Raw genomic sequence first — 24,858 nt, 5'->3', positions numbered from 1 at the left:
TTAAATTTTTTTACTTCATCTGAGCAATGTATGATATGGTCTAGTACTTTTTATTCATCATGAACAAAATATAAGAGAAATAAATGTGAATCAATGTACTGAGTATTTTAAATTCAAAGAAAACACTGGGCTAATCTGTGTGCACACATGTGTTTGTGTGTGCATATGTGCACACTTGTGTCTGGCAGAACAAGCACATTACTTATGATGGCTGTATTCAGTGTGGCTCATTCTCCACTTTCCCCCCAAGTTATTAGAAATCTCTAAAAGTAGATTGTGTATGGAGGCCTTAATAATCTATTGCATACAGCTAACAACAGCACTTCATTAATTTTATATAAAACAATTCATCAAAATGTTTGTTACAAAATGTGTATTTATTCCTGCAATTCTGTAAATATGCTCTAAATAAACTATCACTAGCCTATAAGGATCAATGCTTATGAGTTACTTTTCACATAATCAGTTTCATGTAAAATAAAAACACTGTAAAAATGTATACACAGAATAAAGTACTCTTAGCAGCTGTTTTATTAGTTAGAACACTTTTGCTAATAATTTTGATATTTTGGTTCGATGGATGTTTTCTATTAAATGATTGGCAGAAATACAGAGTTTGAATTAGGTCACATATCATTTTGATCAATATTAAAATGTTTCATGTTTATTTTAAACTTAGCATTTTTCCCTCAATAGTATTAGGCAGAATTACCATCCCCGATAGGCACAACAATAAAGCATCTTAATTTCCATATTAGATTTTGGCATAAAAGGAACACTTGCTATTTTATTTGTATGTTTCTTCTACTCATTTCCTCTATGTTTCAGTTTTCAATTTGGTGTGATTCCGAATGTCTTGTAATTTTTGAGTCGCATGTGTGCTTTCTAAATAACACAGATGAGAAAGATAAGACACTATTATAGACTGTATTGTATGACTTTATACCTATGAATCAGATTTCAATTTAAGAAAGAACAAACTGTTGAGATACTTAGATTCTTTTTAATTAAAATGTTAAGATTTGGGGTTTCTATCAAGGACTCTCGTTGGGGGGTTCAAAATACCTCGTTTCTTATTCAAATTAAATCTAGTAAATAACTTTCTTTGGTTTATTCCAATGGAGATTATAGCCATATTGTATTATGGGCCAGGAATAAATGTATTGCCTGTCTTTACACTTCATAGTTTGTTCATTAATCAATATCTAGTGTGTAGAATACTGTCTGATTTACAGTAGCTGTCCAATATTTATATTTTGGGGGGATAAATGTATAGGTATAATTGTATTGTATCAAAATATTTAAAATTAATTAAATGATGATGAAAAGACCTAATATATATTACAAATAGAATTTTTATACACGCACAAATATATATTGTATACAAATAATTTACATAAAGTTTTATAGTGTAATTTTTTTTTTATTTTCTATTTGCTGTTGATTTAATTGCTTTCTTGGGAGTCTAAGAGACACTTCTTTAGAAAAACAGCCTAACTTCAACATTACTATATTTGTTATGTTACATTCATTTGCTAAACCTCTGTATATAATTTGTTTTTGTCTCTTCCCAATCAGTTATATTTATATACATTTGTTAAATAGACAAGGCTATCTGACCACTCTTCAAAATGCTGTTGCTATAGAAATTTAGCCAAATATGTTAAGTATGACACTATAAAAGTGGGTTTTAAAATACAGCCTTGACAAAGATATGATCCATTTTACAATATTACGACAAATGAAACAAAACAAACCACCACCAACAAAAAAACATTTTAACATACATTGAAAAATAATATTCAAGATTCCAAGGGCTCTAATTTTGAAATTCTAAAATTTCAGGAAACTCCCCTAGCTAGTTTGTGATGCATTCATTTTAAAAATCAAAGACTAGATTAAGAAACCTTCATGCTACTATGTGTATTCCGGAAAAACCATTGAGGAACAGTTCAATTTGGTTATAAGATTCTTTATTTTGTAAACTATACATAAACAGTAAAAAAGAAAATGCATTATACTTTAAATATTACATAAAGTCAACATTAAAGTTTGTATTGAGTGTGTATAAATTAAATTGAAATAATTCATCAATTTTGCTTTCAATGAATTGTATACTGGGAAACCAGTTTACCCACTGTTGAAATTAAAGATACCAATATGTAACATTCAACAGGATTTTCCATTTTTATTATGGGCACAAAACCATTGGTCTGATATAGTTAAAAGTGATGGTGTGCCAAAATGTCTACACAATTAATTAACATGCTAACTTAAACACAGCGGTTAAAGTAATTTTCGCTACAGTTAAATCTTAAATGCTACTCTACACAATAATCATAAACAAGTCCACTTGGCAATTATGTAACAATAGAAAAAAAGGAAGAAACATATCCCATTTTCTTCATTCCAGCAGCAGTACCTTTACTGTTATTAATCTGTTAATTAGGTGTGCTTATATATTGCGTAATATACTATATTGGTATGCATGCTAAAATCTTTCTATTTCTATTTTTGCAAGGCACCATACAATACGTTCTCTAGGTTTCGGCACTACTAACAAAAATAACATAATTATAAGATTAAATGCAAATTTTTATCTAAAATGGGAAATAAAATGAAAATTAAGAATTTAAAATTTGACCTTGGGGCAAATGACAAACTTTGTAACAATACGGTTTAAATCAATCTTTCCCTTTGTCTTCCTAATTTAAACTCTGAAACCTAAGTTGCTGGTCTGAAAGATAAAGAAATCTAGAAAGGCAAATAAATCATGTTATTAAAGAATATTTTTAAAAATCTGCATGAGACTGCCATCCAAATTAAAATACACATTGGAAAGAACAACTAAATTTTTAACTTTCAGAATCCATGGTTTTCCATACTTGCCATTTTGTAAAATGTACTATGAGATCCAGAATAACTTCATAGTTAAAAACATTACTATTAATGTAAACACAATGGAGGACTCTACAGTTGTCACTTTGTTTTTCTTGCCATGTGGTGTCTCTCTGTTATCCTGACTCATCTAGGTCTAGCAAGATGCTACTTTGGAAATGCAATTAAAGCATGCATATTTTTCTTAAATCCTCAGGACCCAGGTCATTAATAATTTATTCATTTTAAATTTCACTTAGAATTATCTTTCAAAAAATTAACATGTACGATCCCAAGCACTGGCTGTCATTTTGCTTATGGAAGATTTACGAAGTTTGTTCTCATGAAAAATTTATTATAGTAGCACTTCAAAACTTTATTTTCTCTGACTAGACTGCATATGTATTTTCTTGTTGTGTAAGGAATATAAAAACTCAAAGCAAATCATTCTTATTTAAACACAAAGTTCTATAACTTTAGCTGCAATTTTTCAAATAATTATACAAAATATATGTGAGGTTTAGAATCATTTTGTTATTGGGGAAGAAGATAATTTTAAATAGGCTATCATTTTTGTAAATATTAGAAATGTAGAATTTATTGATTTCAACTGTCATCAATCAAATGTATCCATCATGATCATCACCACCATCATCATCATCCCCTTCATCTTCATCATCATCTTCAATTTCATCTTCATCATTCATAATATCATCTTCATCATCCTCATCATCAGTCCATTCATGGAAATCTCCACTAGCAAAATCTCCAGAGATCTCAAAATCTATAGCTTAAAAAAAGTGAACATAAACATTACCTTTATTTGACTGAATAGTGTTAACTACTGAAAGACAAAATCCTTACGAAAATTAAGAATATTTTTTAAAACGTAATTGCTTTTCTATCTTATTTATCAAAGATAAGGAAATGTCCTTTTTCTGGAAAATTATCACATGTTAAAAATCTATCATTTGTTAAAATGTATGTGCTAAAAGCAGAATCATTATTGAGGTGTGTTATGCAAGATTGATCTCAGCCTAGTTTTTATAGAAGTTCATGTCAGACTGTGCATTTTAATTTAAAATTTCTTCTATAAGTGTGACAGAAAAAGTGCCCCACCAAATATGTCCATTTCCTAATCTCCAGAACCTATAAATATGTTACCTTACATGAAAGAGTGACTTTGCAAATACGGCTAAGTAAAGGAATTTGAATTGGAGAGATTATCCTGAATTATCCAGGTGGATCCAAATTGTCACTTAGGTTCTTAAAATAAGAAAATGTTTTCCAGATAGAGTGGGAAGGAGCTAGGACTACAGAGGAATGATCAGAGACACAATGTTGTCAGCTTAAGATTAGAGGAAAGAGTCCATGAACCAATGGTTGCAAGCTGCCTCTAAGAGGTGAAAAGGGCAAGGAAATAGATTTTCCCCTAAAGCCTCCAGAGAGGAGCACCCTCCTGCTGACATCTTGATGTTGAGCTTAGTGAGACCTGTGTTGAACTTCTGAGGTACGGAACTGTAGGATAAACGTTTGTTGTTTTAAGCCACTAAGTGGGGAATTTGTTACTACAGCAACAGAAAACTAACATTTTACAAAATATTTTAAAAATAACTATTAATATTTATGGAGGCAATAATGCACATACATCTTAGCACTCACCGCATATTGACTTTTCAACTCCTCCAATGCTGGTGTGGATTTATTTTCTACTCTTTCTAATATTTTATTCTTATAATTCTTTTGTATCTAATTATAACAAATCCAATTGATGTACTTCAAGGTTTATAAATTGGTTGATCTCACGAGACAACACACTAAAATTCCCATCTTAACTGAAGAAAATATTGTTTCATTCTCCAACTTCATCTGCTGTATTAGTTATACAATGTTAAGAAAACTCAGATGTCCACGTTCTAAAAACAATGTTCTTGTTCACTTAAGGAACTCATCTCCATATAATTTTTACTTACAACATAAAAAACTTATGTATCCATCATTGTTATCAATGACAACTGAAGTAATTTATAATGCAACTACTTTACAGTACATATTACAAAGATGTGTTCCCTCTATGTAAAATTTATGTAAGATAGCTACTGAATCCTCTTTCTTCCTACTTAAATGTAATTGCATTGGCCAGGTCAGCAAACAAAACTAAGCTATTAAAAATGTTATGAACAAATGGATTCAGAGCAGGAATTTAAAGATTAAATGAGACTACTTTTATTGTTTATCTTTTTTCTTAACAGTCTTAGTTTATTAGTCTAAAATTTGCTTGAAGAATACATCTAAATATTTTCTAAAATGCAAGACTAAAAAGTACTTTATTTTCATTTTTGATCATTTATATTAATTGAAACACAATGAATTAATTCCTGGTGCATATGTGTGTGTGTGTGTGTGTGTGTGTACAATGAAGTGGCTTTTGTCATGAAAACTGTCTATAATACAAACAAAATTGACATTTGCATTCTAGAAAAATGTTTTATGAAGTACAAATGGTACTACAATGGAAATTTTAAAATGCATGTATGTTATGTTCGACTAATTGTTACATTCTATTTTAAATATATACAAAGGTCGGGCATGGTGGCTCAAGCCTGTAATCCCAGCACTTTGGAAGGCCGAGACGGGAGGTTCACGAGGTCAGGAGACCGAGACCATCCTGGCTAACACGGTGAAACTCCATCTCTACTAAAAAATACAAAAAAAACTAGCTGGACGTGGTGGCGGGCGCCTGTAGTCCCAGCTACTCGGGAGGCTGAGGCAGGAGAATGGCCTAAACCTGGGAGGCAGAGCTTACAGTGAGCTGAGATCTGGCCACTGCACTCCAGCCTGGGCAGCAGAGGGAGACTCTGTCTCAAAAAAAAAAAATAAATAAATAAAAATAAATAAATAAATACATAAAAAATGCATAAAAAGAATTTGAATATTAACTATAATTCCCTTTAAACAATCAAATTACATTTTCCTCACTCAAGCACAGGGAAACATGCTCATATAGCTGTAATTTATGAACTTTTACTTTAAGAAGATTTGTATTTCTTTGGCTGGTGAACCCACATATTCCCTAAGTCACCATCTCCAGAGGTATACAGACAAAAGGGTGTCATCTGAAGACATAATAAATAGAGTTTATTGACTTGCAGTAGGATGAATGAAAAGGTCTGCTTCTGCTGAGAGGAAAAGAAGTACCTCAACCACTTTCTGAATTTGAAGTAGGAAAGGAACCCAGCTTTTAATTAATCTCTCTAGAAAATCTAAATTATGCAATGACCACTTATTATCTATCCAAGTTTTTAACATGCTAGGAGTAAGTTTTTTTGTCACTTCCTCCACCCTATATATTCTATAGTCTTTGCATAGAGTAAGTCCTGATTAAATGCTTGAACAAATGAATGAGGCTCTAAAGCACTTAATTCTGTGCTTGGGAAATTATGAAATAAGTAACCCTTCTCCTTACCACAATCTGCAACACCATTTATTCTGGATCCCATGACTTCATTTCCGTATCTGTCAACACACCAGCACTGTCCAACACTGCCATGGCATTGTGTTGGCTTGTAGTAACCATCTTCATCACACAGGGGGATATACTGTCCTGTTGAAACAAGCCACAGGCATACAAACACACACATGTAGTTTATGAATAAGCTGTGATCCTTTTTGATAGGCACCAAATTATGCATTAATGCATTAAAGACATACACATATGAAGTATCCACTGTATTCCAGGATAGATACCAGTGATGCCTTAGACGAAATCAAGGAAGTCTTTTCTGTCATGGAGCTGGCCATTGCCACAGTGAACTGCTTATAGTTCAAGGATTCATTTCCTTTGTTAAGCAAATTACTATTTCATTAGTTCTCACTGTGCAAAGGGTAGTGTTTCAGAGGTACAATACAGAATTAACATCTGATTAGTGCCATGCTTATATTAAATCACCCAGACCACTTAGCATGGCAGAAGACCTGTCACCATCTGCCTCCATCACTGGAAACTTTCTACTTTCATTTCCCCAAATGTTCATTCCTATATTCCAAGCTCTTTCCAAATCAAGCTCTCTGTTTTTCCCAAATTCAATGTTGTTTTGTCTCTTTACACATTGTTTATGACAACTAGAATCTCTCTCTTCTCTCTTCCATTTTAAGATGTGACTTAAATGTGACCCACAATCTAAAGTCTTCTTTTCAAGTGAAAGATTCCTGATTACTTCTTCCGTTCTCTGTGTGTGTGTGTGTGTGTGTGTGTGTGTGTGTGTGTGTGTGTGTGTGTTGACTGTCCTGCGTACTTTCACCACTATATTGTGATATCATCTATAGTTAGAAATATTTAGGTTCTCTTCATTTTCATTGTTGTATGAACAACATTTCAAACCCATGGTCTAGAGGGAACACAGTCTATTGGGAATAGTAGAACAGATAGACAAATTTATTTATTTCTTTATTAAGACAGAGTCTTGCTCCATTGCCCAGGCTGGAGCACAGTGGCACGATCTTGGCTCACTGCAACCTCTGCCTCCCAGGTTCAAGTGATTCTCCTACTTCAGACTCCTGAGTGGCTAAGATTACAGGCTTGCACCACCACACCGGGCTAATTTTTGTGTTTTTAAATAGAGATGGGGTTTCGCCATGTTGTCAAGACTGACCTCAAACTCCTGACTTCAAGCAATCCTTCCACCTCAACCTCCCAAAATACTGGGATTACAGGCATGAGCCATTGTTTCCGACCAGAGACTGATTTTTATATCTATAAAATCTAACATACTCCATGGCACAATGCTCATGATAAATGCTTAATTAGTAATTTAAAAGTGAAATCATGTTCTTTATAAGTACTCCAAACAGAATTTAAGTTCTAGGAGATAATAATATTTTATTTTATTTTCTGACTATTTTTTCTTCTGTGACCAGAAGCATGATAGTTATTGGTGAATTAAAATAAATAAATAAATAAATAAGTGGATAAAAGACAAAATTTACTTAGTCTTGTAACCATATGGCATCAAAATTTCACTATCTCAAAAAGTTTGAAAATTGTTATATGCAAATTATTAACAGTTAACAAAACTATATTTATTCAAACAGATGAACTGCTAATCTTTCAATGAGATATACAAAATATCATTAACTACAGAAAAAAATTCAACGTTGTTACATCTACAGCTTTTACAACTACCATGATTTGACATACTTGACATATACATGTTATGATGTATAGTTAATGTGACCATAGTTGATACGTTATGCCAGTAAAGTTGGTTGATGTCTGCAGTTTTAGCATAATTCTTAAGAGTACTCTCTTTTCCTTTCAAAGACTGAATCTCTAAATCAGGACATGTGGCACCATACTCGTATATAACAAGTGATCAATTTCAGACGCATATAATACCCCACCCAAATTAGAAGAAATGCTTAAAGCCTTTAGTGTTCTCTATAAAAATTTTCATTTATATTATGAAAGAATAATGAAGGTAACTCTTCCCAAATGGGCACAAAGTATTTTTTTATACCTTCAAATAATAAAAACCTGTATTCTAACAGATTTTTGTTACTAATAGACCTTAAGTAGAAAATACTTTTCAGTTGAATTTCAATGGCTTTCTTTATAGTACACGGCTAAACTTTGATTTGCCAAGACAAACCTATATAAGCACGTATTGTTATTATTATTATTTTTTTGAGATGGAATCTTGCTCTGTTACCCAGGCTGGAGTACAATGGCACCATCTTGGCTCACTGCAACATCTTCCTCCCTGGTTCACGCGATTCTCCTGCTTCAGACTCCAGAGTAGCTGTGATTACAGGCACACACCACCATGCCAGGCTAATTTTTGTATTTTCAGTAGAGGTGGGGTTTTGCCATATTGGCCAGGGTGGTCTCAAACTCCTGAACTCAGATGATGTGCCTACCCTGGCCTCCCAAAGTGTTGGGATTACAGGCGTGAGCCACTGTGCCCAGCCAGAATGTATTATTTTCATTTGTGAGCTGTGATATCTCCTGCATCTTGTAACAGGGTTAAAAGAAACATGACACATTGTAGCATTTATCATTAGTAATTTTCACACCTAAAAATGTTTTATTACAAAACACTAATTTTTAAATTCTGTACAATGGCCACTGAAACAAGAATTTGCAAGTAATGTGAAAAATCCTGTTATTTAAACATAATATATTGTAATTACAAAGATGGTAAGTCAAAATATAAAACAGATTAATCAGATCCAGAGACATTAGAGTTATGTGCCACTAAATACACAAGTATGTTAATATATGTGAAAATAAATATTGCATATGTGGTGTCACACTTTGGATTCCAAAATAGAAAAAGAAGAACAGTGGCAAAACTGGTGATATCCAAATAAACTCTGAAGCTTACTTAATAGGACTATAGCAATGCTAATTTCTTAGATTTTTACAAATGTTCCATCATTATTTGGCACATGCAAGATGTTATATTTTAGAGGAAGCTGGGTGAAGAATGTTTGGAAGCTATGTACCTTTGTCACCATTTTTATAAATTTAAGACTATTCCAAAAATAGTTTATTTAAAAATTGTATGGTTATATGAATAAACCACTCATATGTAATAGTTTAATAATCTGTTTATATCCAAACATTTAAATATTTCAAAGCTTTGAATAAAATCTGAAATATCTATCTATCTACTTATACATTTATTTATTAAAAGTAGAGTAGTAAAAAATACTAATGAAAAATACTAACAAGTCTGTTCAAATTTCCCTGAGGTACTCAGAGCACCTTTTCACCCAATTTATAAAACTACTTGCTTTAAATAGCACACATACATATATATATATTTGCCATCAATTCTTAAATCTTAACCATAGAATTAGAACTGAATTTTCTGCTGATGTTTTAACTTTAGCATTGCTTAAATCTCTCTTTTTACTTAATAACTTTCAAAATGAACATTATATTAGGGTAATAAAACAGACATAATATCTTTCAATAGGTAAGGTAATAAAAGTAAGTTTCATGGCTTTCAAAAAGTTCATAAATTTTGTTGCTGAAATTTAGTGCAGTCTATCTTTGTTGGATTAATATTGATTTTATGTTGCTGTTTCCCTGGGGTTATTTATGTAAGCAATAAAGCTTTCAGAAGAATGATCTATTACTCACCTAGGAGCTTCTTTACCCCTTGCCGCTTCTGAATATTGCTGAGCTCCGTCTGGCAAGGTGGGTCTGCAATGACATTAAAAATGTTACTTAGAGGATTGTAGTTAAACAAAGAAAGTGTAATTTCTATGTTATCAAACTTCACTTGGTCTTTGCGTGCCTTCAGAAGATATGTATTACATATTAATTGGTTTACTTATAAAGATATATTCATATAGGTACATACATGTGTCTATCTATCATCTATCAATCATCTATCTATTATCTCTCTATCTATCTATCTATCTATCTATCTAATATCTATCTGTATATATAGAGAGAGCACTCATGCTGCTTTCCTAATTGTCAATATATAACACCTTGGTTTTCCTCAGAGTGCCTGGATCGGATTTTTTAAAAGTATAAAAGATACTTATATGATGAAAAATACTTAATTACTTTTAAAAGGTCAAACAAGTCAGAATGTGAATTCAACTAATTGACTGCTACTGAAGCAATTAACTGATTATGTTTTCCCCTCGTTTAAAAGTTTCTATGATATAAACAAATAACTTTGTGTTACAAAAGTAACGTATGAAAAAGTTAACGCTTCTTTCCAGCTATGTTAAAGATCTTATTACAAATTTTAATATTGTATAATGTTAAGAGATATTGGTCTTTTTAGTTTCATCCATATATGCAATTTAGGAACAGGATATAATATAAAATTATTTCTGATAAGGCATTATTTAAAAATAAGCTGAAAACATTTAAACCTATTTGGAAATAATCTTTGCCTATTTTCAAACTTAACCACTTGAAGGAGGACATTTGTAGAGAAATGTAAAATTCTAAATAGTCACAATATAGTTTGTCTTATATTGTTACTCTTATATTTACTATTGGCCCTTCATATCTGTGAGTTCTGCACTTATAGATTCAACCAACTGCTAATCAGAAATTTTCAAAAAATAAAAAATATAGAGATGATTTAAAGTATATAAGAGGACGTGTGTAGGTTATATGTCAATACTTTGCCATTTTATAGAAGGGATTTCAGTGACTTGATTTTAGTGTTCACAAATTGTCCTGACATCGATACCCCTTGGATATCAAGAGATAACTGCATATAATTATATACATACATAATATGTAAAATATATAGTCTTATCTGAAAGCAGTTTAATGCATTTTGTATTCATAGTCTAAAAACTTGCTGTTAATGCTTGCTATATAAAAGTGGCATTATAAAATATTAAAACTGCAAAATAATATACCATTTCTTATTGTCCTGTGGTACAACTTTTTAGTAAAAAGGCAAATTATAATTAATTTAAATGATTTTAAAAGTATATAATACATTGAATTCAAAATATTCAATTATTAAATTTTATGTAAAAAAGTGGAATAAAGAATGAGATAGGTGCTTAACATATATTTTGTAGTTTAATATGTGAATTTAATCTTGCAAAATCTAAAAAAATTTTCATCTTACAGAATCTAAAATGGAAAGAAAGAGAATCATTCCAAGATGGCTGAATAGGAACAGCTCCAGTCTACAGCTCCCAGCGTGAGCGACGCAGAAGGCAGGTGATTTCTGCATTCCCAACTGAGGTACGGCATTCATCTCATTGGGACTGGTCAGAAAGTGGGTGCTGCCCACAGAGTGTGAGCCAAAGCAGGGCAGGGCATCACCTCACCAGGAAGCACAAGGAGTCAGAGAATTCCCTTTCCTAGACATGGGAAGTCATGACAGACAGTACCTGGAATATTGGGACACTCCCACCCTGATAATGTGCTTTTCCAATGATCTTAGCAAATGGCACACCAGGAGATTATATCCTGCACCTGGTTTGGCGGGTCCCATGTTGAAGGAGCCTTGCTCACTGCTAGCACAGCAGTCCAAGATTGAACTGTGAGGCAGCAGAGAGGCTTGGGGAGGGGTGTCCACCATTGCTGAGGCTTGACTAGGTAAACAAAGTGGCCAGGAAGCTTGAACTGGGTGGAGCCAACTGCAGCTCAACAAGGCCTGCCTGCCTCTGTAGATTCCATCTCTAGGGGTGGGGCATAGCTGAACAAAACATAGCAGAAACTTCTGCAGACTTAAACGTCCCTTTTTGACAGCTTTGAAGAGAGCAGTGGTTCTCCCAGCACGGAGTTTGAGATCTGAAAACAAAGAGACTGCCTCCTCAAGTGGGTCCCTGAACCCCGAGTAGTCTAACTGGGAGACACCTCCCAGTAGGGGCTGACTGACACCTCATACAGCCAGGTGCCCCTCTGAGGTGAAGCTTCCATAGGAAGGATCAGGCAGCAACATTTGCTGTTCTGCAGTCTCCACTGATGATACCCAGGCAAACAGAGTCTGGGGTGAACCTCCAGCAAACACCAGCAGACCTGTAGCTGAGGGTCCTGACTGTTAGAAGGAAAACCAACAAACAGAAAAGAATAGCAGTAACATCAACAAAAAGGACATTCACACCAAACCCTGATCTGTAGGTCACCATCATCAAAGAACAAAGGCAGATAAAACCACAAAGATGGGGAGAAACCAGAGCAGAAAGTCTGAAAATTCTAAAAACCAGAGCGCCTCTTCTCCTCCAAAGGATCTCTCTCAGTTCGCCAGCAACAGAACAAAGCTGGATGGAGAATGACTTGGACGAGTTGACAGAAGTAGGCTTCTGAAGATCGGTAATAACAAATTCCTCTGAGCTAAAGGAGAATGTTTGAACCCACCGCAAGGAAGCTAAAAAAATTGAGAAAAGGTTGGACGAATGGCTTACTAGAATAAACAGTGTAGAGGAAACCTTAAAATGACCTGATGGAGCTGAAAACCATGGCACAAGAACTACGCGATGCATGCACAAGGTTTAGTAGCCGATTCGATCAAGTGGAAGAAAGGGTATCAGTGATTAAAGATCAAATAAATGAAATGAAGTGAGAAGAGAAGTTTAGAGAAAAAGAGTAAAAAGAAATGAACAAAGCCTCCAAGATATACGGGACTATGTGAAAAGATCAAATCTACGTTTGATTGGTGTACTGAAAGTGATGGGGAGAATGGAACCAAGTTGGAAAACACTCTTCAGGATGTTATCCAGGAGAACTTCCCCAATCTAGCAAGGTAGGCCAACATTCAAATTCAGGAAATACAGAGAATGCCACAAAGATACTCCTCAAGAAGAGCAACCCCAAGACACATAATTGTCAGATTCGCCAAGGATAAAATAAAGGAAAACATGTTAAGGGCAGCCAGAGAGAAGGTCGGGTTACCCACAAAGGGAAGCCCATCAGACTAACAGCAGATCTCTTGACAGAAACTCTACAAGCCAGAAGAGAGTGGGGGCCAATATTCACCATTCTTAAAGAAAAGAATTTTCAAACCAGAATTTCATTTCCAGCCAAACTAAGCTTCATAACTGAAGGAGAAATAAAAGCCTTTACAGATAAGCAAATGCTGAGAGATTTTGTCACCACCAGGCCTGACTTACAAGAGTTCCTGAAGGAAGCACTAAACATGGAAAGGAAAAACCAGTACCAGCCACTGCAAAAACATGCCAAATTTTAAAGACCATCAATGCTAGGAAGAAACTGCACCAACTAATGGGCAAAATAACCAGCTAACATAATGAAAGTTTCAAATTCACACATAACAATATTAACCTTAAATATAAATTGGCTAAATGGTCCAATTAAAAGACACAGACTGGCAAATTGGATAAACAGTAAAGACCCATCAGTGTGCTGTATTCAGGAGACCCATCTCTTGTGCAGAGACACATATAGGCTCAAAATAAAGGGATGAAGGCAGACCTACTAAGCAAATGGAAAACAAAACAAAACAAAACAAAACAAAAAAGCAGGGGTTGCAATCCTAGTCTCTGATAAAACAGACTTTAAACCAACAAAGATCAAAAGAGACAAAGAAGGCCATCACATAATGGTAAAAGGGATCAATTCAACGAGAAGAGCTAACTATCCTAAGTATATATGCACCCAATACAGGAGCACCCAGATTCATAAAGCAAGTCTTAGAGACCTACAAAGAGACTTAGACTCGCATACAATACTAATGGGAGACTTTAACACATCACTGTCAACAATAGACACATCAATGACACAGAAACTTAACAAGGATATCCAGGACTTGAACTCAGCTCTTCACCAAGTGGACCTAATAGACATCTACAGAACTCTCCACCCCAAATCAACAGAATATACATTCTCCTCAGCACCACATCACACTTATTCTGAAATTGACCACATATTTGGAAGTAAAGCACTCCTCAGTGAATGTAAAAGAACATAGATCATAACAAAATGTCTCTCAGACCACAGTGCAATCAAATTAGAACTCAGGATTAAGAAACTCACTCAAAACTGCACAACTACATGGAAACTGAACAACCTGCTCCTGAATGACTAGTGGGTACATAACGAAATGAAGGCAGAAATAAAGATGTTCTTTGAAACCAATGAGAACAAAGACACAACGTACCAGAATCTCTGGAAGACATTCAAAGCAGTGTGTAGAGAGAAATTTATAGCACTAAATGCCCACAAGAGAAAGCAGGAAAGATCTAAAATTGACACCCCAACATCACAATTAAAAGAACTCGAGAAGCAAGAGCAAACACATTCAAAAGCTAACAGAAGGTAAGAAATAACTAAGATCAGAGCAGAACTGAAGGAGATAGAGACACAAAAAATCCTTTAAAAAATCAGTGAATCCAGGAGCTGGCTTTTTGAAAAGATCAACAAAATAGACTGCTAGTAAGACTAATAAAGAAGAAAAGAGAGAAGAATCAAATAGAAGCAATAAAAAATGATAAAGGGGATATCACCACCAATTCCACAGAAATGCAAACTACCATCAGAGAATACTATAAACACCTCTACACAAATAAAATAGAAAATCTAGGCTGGGCACGGTGGCTTACGCCTGTAATCCCAGCACTTTGGGAGGCCAAGGCAGGTGGATCTCGAGGTCAGGAGATCGAGACCATCCTGACTAACACGGTAAAACCCGGTCTCTACTAAAAATGGAAAAAATTGGTCCGGCACAGTGGTGGGCGACTGTAGTCCCAGCTAGTCTGGAGGCTGAAGCAGAAGATTGGCGTGAACCTGGGAGGTGGAGCTTGCAGTAAGCCGAGATTGCGTCACTGCACTCCAGACTGGGCGACAGAGCAAGACTTCATCTCAAAAAAAAAAAAAAAAAGAAAAGAAAAAAGAAAATCTAGAAGAAATGGATAAATTCCTGGACACATACACCCTCCCAAGACTAAATCAGGAAGAAGTTGAATCCCTGAATAGACCAATAACAGGCTCTGAAATTGAGGCAATAATTAATAGCCTAACAACCAAAAAAAAATATAGGACCAGATGGATTCACAGCCAAATTCTACCAGAGGAACAAAGAGGAGCTGGTACCATTCCTTCTAAAACTATTCCAATCAATAGAAAAAGACGGAATCCTCCCTAATTCATTTTTTCAGGCCAGCATCATCCTGACACCAAAGCCTGGCAGAGACACAACAAAAAAAGAGAATTTTAGACCAATATACCTGATGAACATCGATGCAAAAATCCTCAATAAAACACTGGCAAACTGAATCCAGCAGCATATCAAAAAGCTTATCCACCAAGATCAAGTCGGTTTCATCCCTGGGATGCAAGGCTGGTTCAACATATGCAAATCAATAAATGTAATCCATCACATAAACAGAACCAAAGACAAAAAAAAACCACACATGATTATCTCAATAGATGCAGAAAAGGCCTTTGACAAAATTCAACAGCCCTTCATGTTAAAAACTCTCAATAAACTAGCTATTGATGGGACAAATCTCAAAATAATAAGAGCTATTTATGACAAACCCACAGCCAATATCATACTGAATGGGCAAAAACTGGAAGTATTCCCTTTGAAAACTGGCATAAGATAAGGATACCCTCTCTCACCACTCCTATTCAACATAATATTGGAAGTTCTGGCCAGGGCAATCAGGCAGGAGAAAGAAATAAAGGGTATTCAGTTAGGAAAAAAGGAAGTCGAATTATCTGTTTGCAGATGACATGATTGTATTTTTAGAAAACCCAATCATCTCAGCCCAAAATCCCTTTAAGCTGATAAGCAACTTCAGCAAAGTCTCAGGATACAAAATCAATGTGGAAAAACCACAGGCATTCTTATACACCAATAACAGACAAACAAAGAGTCAAATCATGAGTGAACTCCCACTCACAATTGTTGCAAAGAGAATAAAATACCTAGGAATCCAACTTACAAGGGCTGTGAAGGACCTCTTCAAGGAGCACTACAAACCATTGCTCAATGAAATAAAAGAAGACACAAACAAATGGAAGAACATTCCACGCTCATGGATAGGAAGAATCAATATTGTGAAAATGGCCATACTGCCCAAGGTAATTTATAGATTCAATGTCATTCCCATCAAGCTACCAATGACTTTCTTCACAGAATTGGAACAATACTACTTTAAAACTCATATGAAACCAAAAAAGAGCCCACATTGCCAAGGCAATCCTAAGCCAACAGAACAAAGCTGGAGGCATCATGCTACCTGACTTCAAACTATTCTACAAGACTACAGTAACCAAAACAGCATGGTAATGGTATCAAAACAGAGATACAGACCAATGGAACAGAACAGAGCCCTCAGAAATAATACCACACATCTACAACCATCTGATCTTTGACAAACCTGAAAAAAAAAAACAAGAAATAGGGAAAGGATTCCCTATTTAATAACTGGTGCTGGGAAAACTGTCTAGCCATATGTAGAAAGCTGAAATTGGATCCCTTCCTTACTCCTTATACAAAAATTAATTCAAGGTGGATTAAATACTTAAAACCATAAAAACCCTAGAAGAAAACCTAGGCAATACCAGTCAGGACATATGCATGGGCAAGGACTTCATGACTAAAACACCAAAAGCAATGGCAACAAAAGCCAGAATTGACAAATGGGATCTAATTAAACTACAGAACTTCTTCACAGCAAAAGAAACTACCATCAGAGTGAACAGGCAACCTACAGAATGGGAGAACATTTTTACAATCTACCCATCTGACAAAGGGCTAACATCCAAATCCACAAAGAACTTAAAGAAATTTACAAGAAAAAATCAAACAACCCCATCAAAAAGTGGGTGAAGGATATGAACAGACACTTCTCCAAATAAGACATTTATGCAGCCAACAGACACATGAAAAAATGCTCATCATCACTCTCCATCAGAGAAATGCAAATCAAAACCACAATGAGATACCATCTCACACCAGTTAGAATAGTGATCATTAAAAAATCAGGAAACAAGTGCTGGAGATGATGTGGAGAAATAGGAACACTTTTACATTCTTAGTGGGACTGTAAACTAGTTCAACCATTGTGGAAGACAGTGTGGCAATTCCTCAAGGATCTAGAACTAGAAATACCATTTGACCCAGCCATCCCATTACTGGGGATATACACAAAGGATTATAAATCATGCTGCTATAAAGATACATGCACACGTATGTTTATTACAGCACTATTCACAATAGTAAAGACTTTTTGAAAAAATCACCATATAAATTAATAGTTACTTTTTAATAAAATTACTTATTGAACTAAAAGAATACATAAAAACAAAGTTGTATCATATCACTAGCACGCCTTCTCAGTTACCCTGAGAACTTTTGTAACTTCTTGCAATTAAAGTAATGAAATGTTGGCTAAGAGTCTACCCAAACCATTCTAAGTGTTAGAGAAGTTGTATAAGCTCTTTTACTAGCTTAGTTACCATTTATTAAACTATTTCTGCTACACACTAAATGAATCAGAGTGTAAATCTTCTTATGGCTATACAAAACACTTTCGGAGAATGGTGCTCTTTAAATGAAACATACTAAAGTAAAACTTTGCTATGGGTACCTTTAATCAATCCTACAAATATTGCTACAAACCCCAAGAATATTCTCAGATAAAAGTATTTTTCTGTTTCTGTAGACGAAGCATTCAGCGTTATTCAGAATATTTTAAATGTTTGTGTATAGACACCAAAAATATGCTATTATAACACCAAAAAATAAAAATAAAAAACTAAAATAACATTTGTCATCATAAGAAAATAGTACATGACTACATGTATTTTTCTGGCAGTTTAGCTGGATTTACTACTTTTTATTATTTAAATTATTTAAATGCACACTTATCATTAATACTAGGATGTAGGCTTTTAAGAGTATTTAACTTGAAAGCACATATGTAATATAGCCAACAATGTGTGTTTGTGTGTGTAATACATATTTTAATACAGTAAATGTATTTTTTAAACTTTTTTTTAGAGTGGTTCATAAACAGTTAAGTTACTGTACTCAACTAAAGCTTCTGTTGACTTACCACTAATCAATTTATGCATATTCATTTCACCCCCAATTACTGAACTATTACTAAATATGGAAAAGTAATTGAGATAATAAAATATCCCATATAATGTGCTGGTTTTCCATATTGAAGACTAAGAATCATTGATATAGTAAAGTATCTTGTTGTTTCTCTTAGGTGTCAAGAATTTAAAAAGCATTGACAAGGCAGGATTTACCACATTAATTCCCAGGGTATTTTCCTAAATTAACATCAATATTACACTTACCATTTTTTCTTTAGTTTCTCAAAACTTTATAATAATGTGAGTTTCTTGTTTTTTCCCCTATACATATTTAATATAAACTATCAATTGATTCCGTAAGCGTGATTCCAATTTTACATTATGTTTACATTTCCTAATATACAAAGATGCAGAAAGAATTGGTATCATTCTAACTTTTCACTTGCCTGACCTCCTGCTTAGTATTAAGAGATGCTTTTTCTGCTAGTGAATTTTATAAAAGCTAAGCTATTTTGAAAAGTTTGAAAGACTAAATCATTTTAAAATCACAGGAGTAAAAATAACTTTATTGTGAATGCTCTGGTTCACTCAATTCATTTAATACGATCACAAAATAGAACATTAAAACTCCACAGTATAGTGATAAAAAACTCATTATTTTACATTGTGGGCAAAGCAGATAGCAAATTAATTTTAATGATTACTTTTAATATCTATGTTCTTATATCTCCATGTGCTTCTTGGTGGCTCATAATGGAAACTATAATGCAGTGCATTAATATAAAATATTAATTACTATTTTTCATCTTATTTAGCATGTGTTGCATCTCTGGCAGAGTTGTTTGCTCAACAAGCTGCTTATTGGCTCTTTTATTAAACACTTGAATTACAAAAATGTATATAAAATGAATGAGCATAGTGTACTGTTTTATTATCATAAAAAATAAGTAAAATTTGACATGCAGGTCAACTATTTGCATCTGTAGGGGTCTCATCTTTTACCTTGCTGTCTCTGGAAGCAGTAGCACCATTCATTGTTAGATATTAAACTGTCCTTGTATGTGTCACAAGAATTGAAGAATGCCTTGGTACACTGTTCATTCTTATCAAGGTAAATGCTTCTGAGCTCTGACTGGTCCAATAGAAGGTCATAGTTTGTATCAAGTCTGTTAAACATCCAACCAAGTGAGTCCTTGCAAATTGGCAAGATACTGGTATCAAATCCTAAAAGCAAAGCGAGAAAATGATTAGTTAAATATGAAAGACACCATTAGCAGAAAGCAAAATAAGTCAACACAGCAGGTAGCTAGTGTAGGATATCTAATGAATAGTCAGAGAAGTACAGCATTAAATTCATCATGAGGAATTTGTTTCAAATTAAAGTGGATATAGTAGTTTCTACATTTCAGGATAGTTATGAGAATTAATTAACCAGAAAGCATCTTGTACTAATTAGTCATTCATTCAATGGCAGTTACCATTATAATTATATATTATTTATATTACTTTACTGATCAAATGTCTTTAAATAAACAGTATATCATGATAAACATCTCATTAGATATATGTAAATAGTATTTTAAAATATCCTATAAACAAAAAATAAAATATATATTTACTCACAGAACTGAAAATAATACCTTAAAAGCATACTTTACACAAAATAAGTAATAACTTTAATAATGCCCTATATGTTGGTCACTGTGCTATTTCACATAAACCTGTTGACCAGAGAAAGAATAGTCATCACGTAATTTACACAGCTACTTGGTCTCCTGCTTCCCTCAAGGAAATTTTACAAATGCAAATGTGTTGTTATGGGAGGCCAGATGGTGCACTGGATAGAGCAGGTATAGAGAGATGATGGAACTGGGTTTGTATTCAAGCTACACACTATTCCACATGGGTAACCCCTGGTAAGCTGCAGACCTCACTAACCTCAGTGTCCTAAATAGCATCAGATGCAACGCCAGTGTTTTGAACTATTTTAAAAATTTGCTTTTAACAATTCTTATTTTTAGGGATTCAGTGAGCTCTAATTTGTATGTTGCTCATCTAGTTGTTTAATTTTCTCTTTCCTACTCATTACAAGTGAAAGGAAATGAATAACTCAGTTACTTGCATGGAAGAGAGGATGTATTGGAGACATGGGGACTTATGAAAAGAGTATCAAAAGATGTAATCTTCAACAACAGTGTTTGAAGAGTAGTTTAAAGATTCGTGAGTGCAATTCTCTCAGATTTTGAGGCTAATTTTATGTTCTAGTAATACAAAATCTATTTTGATAGTTTTTTTCTTGTTAAACTTTGAGTTATAAAAATGATAGAAATGAAAATATAAATACTTAGGATTAAAAATTAAATTGGAGATTTGGGGGCTTGAAAAATGTACAATTTCACAAACTTTTGGGAATTTATTTTATTATTTTTCAGAAGATGTTTAATGCTATCTGTGAATCACCATATTAGAAAATGGGAATACGTAGGTGAAAGAGGTATTTCTGGCATTTTCATAAAAGTTTAGAGAAAGAATTGCAGTGTTTATTTTTATTTTTTTGGTGTTGTTTAAATTCTCTTTGTAAAATTGTTTATAGAATCAAAACAGAGTTATCCTACTCAAACAAACAGTAAATATGAATTCCTTATTTCCTATTTACTGTGTAAGCATTTACCTTGGTTCTGGAAATGTAAGGTTAAAAATGTAGATTATGTCCCTATTATCTTGAAGCAAATTTTTAAAACAGCATATTTTGAGATATTGGTTTAAACTACTCTTATTACCAGAAGTTGCCAAATGCTCAAGGATTACATGAATAAAGCAAACTTGGTGTGAGATTTCTAGTGTGCCCTTGATCCAAAGTATACAAGGGTCTGCATAGAGAAATGGCCGTCTCATTCCAAAATGAGTATCTGTTATCTATCTTATGGCTGGCAGGAAAAGAGCACTGGGGAAAGAGAGTTGGGTACAGCCAAACACATGAAAGACAAAAACGTCTCTGGGATTCAACCAATTCTGAAAGGCCAGACTCAGTTTGGAGGGTGCAGAAGTAGATGAGATATGTGTTACAGGGTTTTGTAGGTTGAAGGAACTGCCCAGAGAAACTGAGCAGAATAGCATGAGCTAGAGATTTGCCAATTAGGGTTTTCTGTCTGGAGACTATATGCAACATTCTAACTAGAATGTCTAGAAATGAAACATGCAATAAATGAAACAAAACCCATGCTGGATGGTATTGAAAGCACATTGGACACTGCAGAAGAAAAAAAATCCTTGAAACTGAAGACATGTGAAAGACATTATCCAAAATAAAGCACATAGGAGAAAGAATATGAAAAAGAAAAACCAACCATGAGCCTTATTGAACTGTGGGACTATGTCACTTGCCTTAATATATAAGATATTGGGGTCCCAGAATAATACTCAAAGTGTGGGGGTTCAGAAAATTATATGAAGAAATAATGACTTACAACTTTTTGAATTTGAAAACTATTACAAATGCACAGATACACAAAGTACAATTAACATCAAGTAGCAGAAAGAAAGAAAACGAAACTAAAGCACACCATAAACAAACTGGTGAAAGCCAGCATCAAAAAGAAAAACAAAAACTTTACAAGCAGCCAGAACAAATACCGAAACAGGAGAAATTTTATACAGAGAAACAAAGATGAGAATGGCAGCAAGCTTCTCTTCAGAGGCTATGAAGCCCAGAAGACAATGGAATATTTCTAAAGTGCTTAAACAAAGAAAAAAGCTATACCTGGCAAAATCATCTTTCAAAAATTAAGCTAAAAGAAAGGTCTTCTAAACACAATGTAAAGCTGAAAGATTTCAAGGGTTGTTAAAATAATTTCTTGACAGATAATGTAATAATACCACGTGGAAATTTGGATCTACATCTAGAAATGAAGAGGGCCAGAAATGCTACATATATAGGTAAACATAGAAAACTTTTTTCACGTCATTTTAATCACTTTAAAAGCTAATGAGTTGTTTAGAGCAAAAACTATAACAAAGTACTGTGGAGTGTACAACATATGTAGAATTAAAATGAATGAAACTAATAGCATGAAATGCCTGTGTGCTGGGGTAGGGAGGGAAGTGAATTCTGGTAAATTTCTTACAGCATATGTGAAGTGCTACAATAGTATTTGAAGGTACATTGTGATAAGTTAATGATGTACATTGTAAACCCTAGGGCAAAAACCTGAAAGTAAAATATAGTTAATTAACTATGTTAGTTTGTTATTGTTGCGGTAATAGATGACCATGAAATTTAATACCTTAACATTAATTCATTATTTCATAATTCTGTAAGCTAAACGTCCAACAGAGATCTCAAAACGCTAAAATCAAGGTATCTGCAGTTCCTTTTTTGGGGCCGTGGCAAAGAATGTTTCTTTGTTCAGTGGGTTATTGGTAAGATTTAGTTCTTTGAAGTTAGAGTATTGGGGCCCCTATTTCCTTGATGGCTACCACTGGAGGACAATTTCCACCTAGCCACCATCCATATTTCTAGGTATGTGGTCTCTTTCCTCATCTTCAAAGCCATTTCTTCCACTTCCTTTTCCATCTCATTTCTTTTTTAATACAAGTGGGAAAAGATGTCCACTTTTAAGAACGTATATGATTAGATAAGGCCTATCTGGATAATCCAGGATAATCTCCTTATTTAAAAGTCAGGTGACTCATAACTTTAATTCCATCTGCAATCTTAGTTCCATTTGCCATGTAATATAACAGGTCCAGAGATTAGAATATGAACATCTTTGAGAAGTAATTTTTTGCCTCCCATCTAAACCAATTGTGGAGCTGAAATGTGAGTCATGAAAAGATATAAAACTGATAGGTCTAATTGAAAATAAGGCAAGATGAGAGAAAAAGAAAAAGAAAATAACAGCAAGAAAATAAAATAATAACAAGATGAAAGTTCTAAACACAACTGTATTGACAATCATTAAATTAATATGGTCTAACCCTTACATAAAAAGGTAGAGACTGTCAGACCAGACAAAAATATCAAAGTCAATGCTATACTGCCTCTAAGAGACCCATTTTAGATATAAAAATACAGACTGCTTAAGAGTAAAATAATGAAATATTTAATCACAAAGGCTGGAATGACTATGTTTACATAAGACAAATTAGACACCAGAAAATGAACTAAAAGTCTAATTTTCATTGTGGTGACAAGAATGAGATTTCAGGTTAGAACTTCAGTTTCCTTTTTATGTCTATTGATTTTGTTTATAAATATTTATCATATAATACAATGTATACAATGCTATATATAATATATTATACATAGTGACTATGTGATAGATTATATAAATATAATATTATGTTATATTTGTATTATATTATGTAGTGATGAAATGATAGCACTAGTCAAGAGCTCTCAAAGTCACCAAATAGTAGCTATTGTCTAAAAAGTTCAGAATAAGAAATTTTTTCCCAAAATTTGTTTCATTTTATATTTGTAGCATCAAAAGAATCATATTTGAAAGGTATACATATAATTTACAATACTACAATCATTTAATAGCTAACATTATTCTTAGCATTTATTGCTTCATCATCCTGATGACTCTTGTAACACAATTTTATTTATTGAGATATTCAAACTATAACAAAAATATAAGCTTGCTCTATCTTTGAATTTCAAGGTAAATAGATTATTTTGAAGAATCCCCACATTATCTAGATGTGTGCATTAAGGCCTAGGTATATTAATAACAAACAAAGCAAGGTAGTGGCAGAACACAGTCCAGTGACCTGAATCTAAGTTAGGTAGACATCCTCCACCAAACCATTATTATTACATTTCATCAAATTGACTTTTTACCAAGCATGCAGACTTACATGAATTTCATTTATTTTTAATATAAAAGGTAAACTCTGAGTTCTAATATGTCATGTCATTAAATATCTGTGCATATCATATGTTTAGAAATATTCTTTTATATTGATATGTGAATTGTGGAATAAGCTTTTCTCAAATAGAGTGAAAACAATTATTGGAAGTTTAAGTATACTTTCTTTTCACACTATATTGACAAAAACAATACTTAACAATGTATTTAAGCTGTCAAGGATGTTTACATGGTACATCATAAAATTATTTATATTAGCTGTTTTAAATTCTTAATCCCATAACCACTGTTATCTCTGGTAATATTTTCAGGACTTATATTTCACCTAAATATAGATCATATTTTTATAGTTCTTAGCATGCTTGGTAAAATTGCAATGAAGAATATTCAGTCAAAATTGCCTCAAAATAAATTCCATAAAGCTAAAGATTTTGAAGAAAATCATGCAAAATCAGTATATTTATGGATTATTATAAATAATCTCATTTTATTTTATAGTCAGTCTTTAAACTACCATGAAGATAATGTTATATAAGGAAAGTTAAACATAAACAGTAATAATTTATTATTGATCTTTACTTTTTTCACATTTAAGAT

The 24,858-nt window shown here is 33.4% G+C and overlaps 1 protein-coding gene across 3 annotated transcripts in view; it reads right to left on the bottom strand.

Moving 5' to 3' along the window:
- Positions 1–1,956: 1,956 nt before the first annotated feature.
- Positions 1,957–24,858, bottom strand: part of SPOCK3 (SPARC (osteonectin), cwcv and kazal like domains proteoglycan 3) — a 481,502-nt gene continuing 458,600 nt past the window's right edge. For all 3 annotated transcript variants that reach the window (XM_021938932.1, XM_021938931.1, XM_021938933.1), the window contains 4 exons: positions 19,391–19,612; positions 10,025–10,087; positions 6,344–6,481; positions 1,957–3,667 (listed from right to left, as the gene is read on the bottom strand). In XM_021938932.1, coding sequence (XP_021794624.1) covers positions 3,498–3,667; positions 6,344–6,481; positions 10,025–10,087; positions 19,391–19,612 — 593 coding nt within the window. In that variant the 3' untranslated portion in view covers positions 1,957–3,497. The remainder of the gene's footprint in view (positions 3,668–6,343; positions 6,482–10,024; positions 10,088–19,390; positions 19,613–24,858) is intronic.

This window comes from Papio anubis, chromosome 3 (genome assembly GCF_008728515.1).
Source record: "Papio anubis isolate 15944 chromosome 3, Panubis1.0, whole genome shotgun sequence".
NCBI lineage: Eukaryota > Metazoa > Chordata > Mammalia > Primates > Cercopithecidae > Papio > Papio anubis.
The sequence above is the reverse complement of the archived record's forward strand: the minus strand, read 5'-3'. Positions and strand labels throughout refer to the sequence as shown.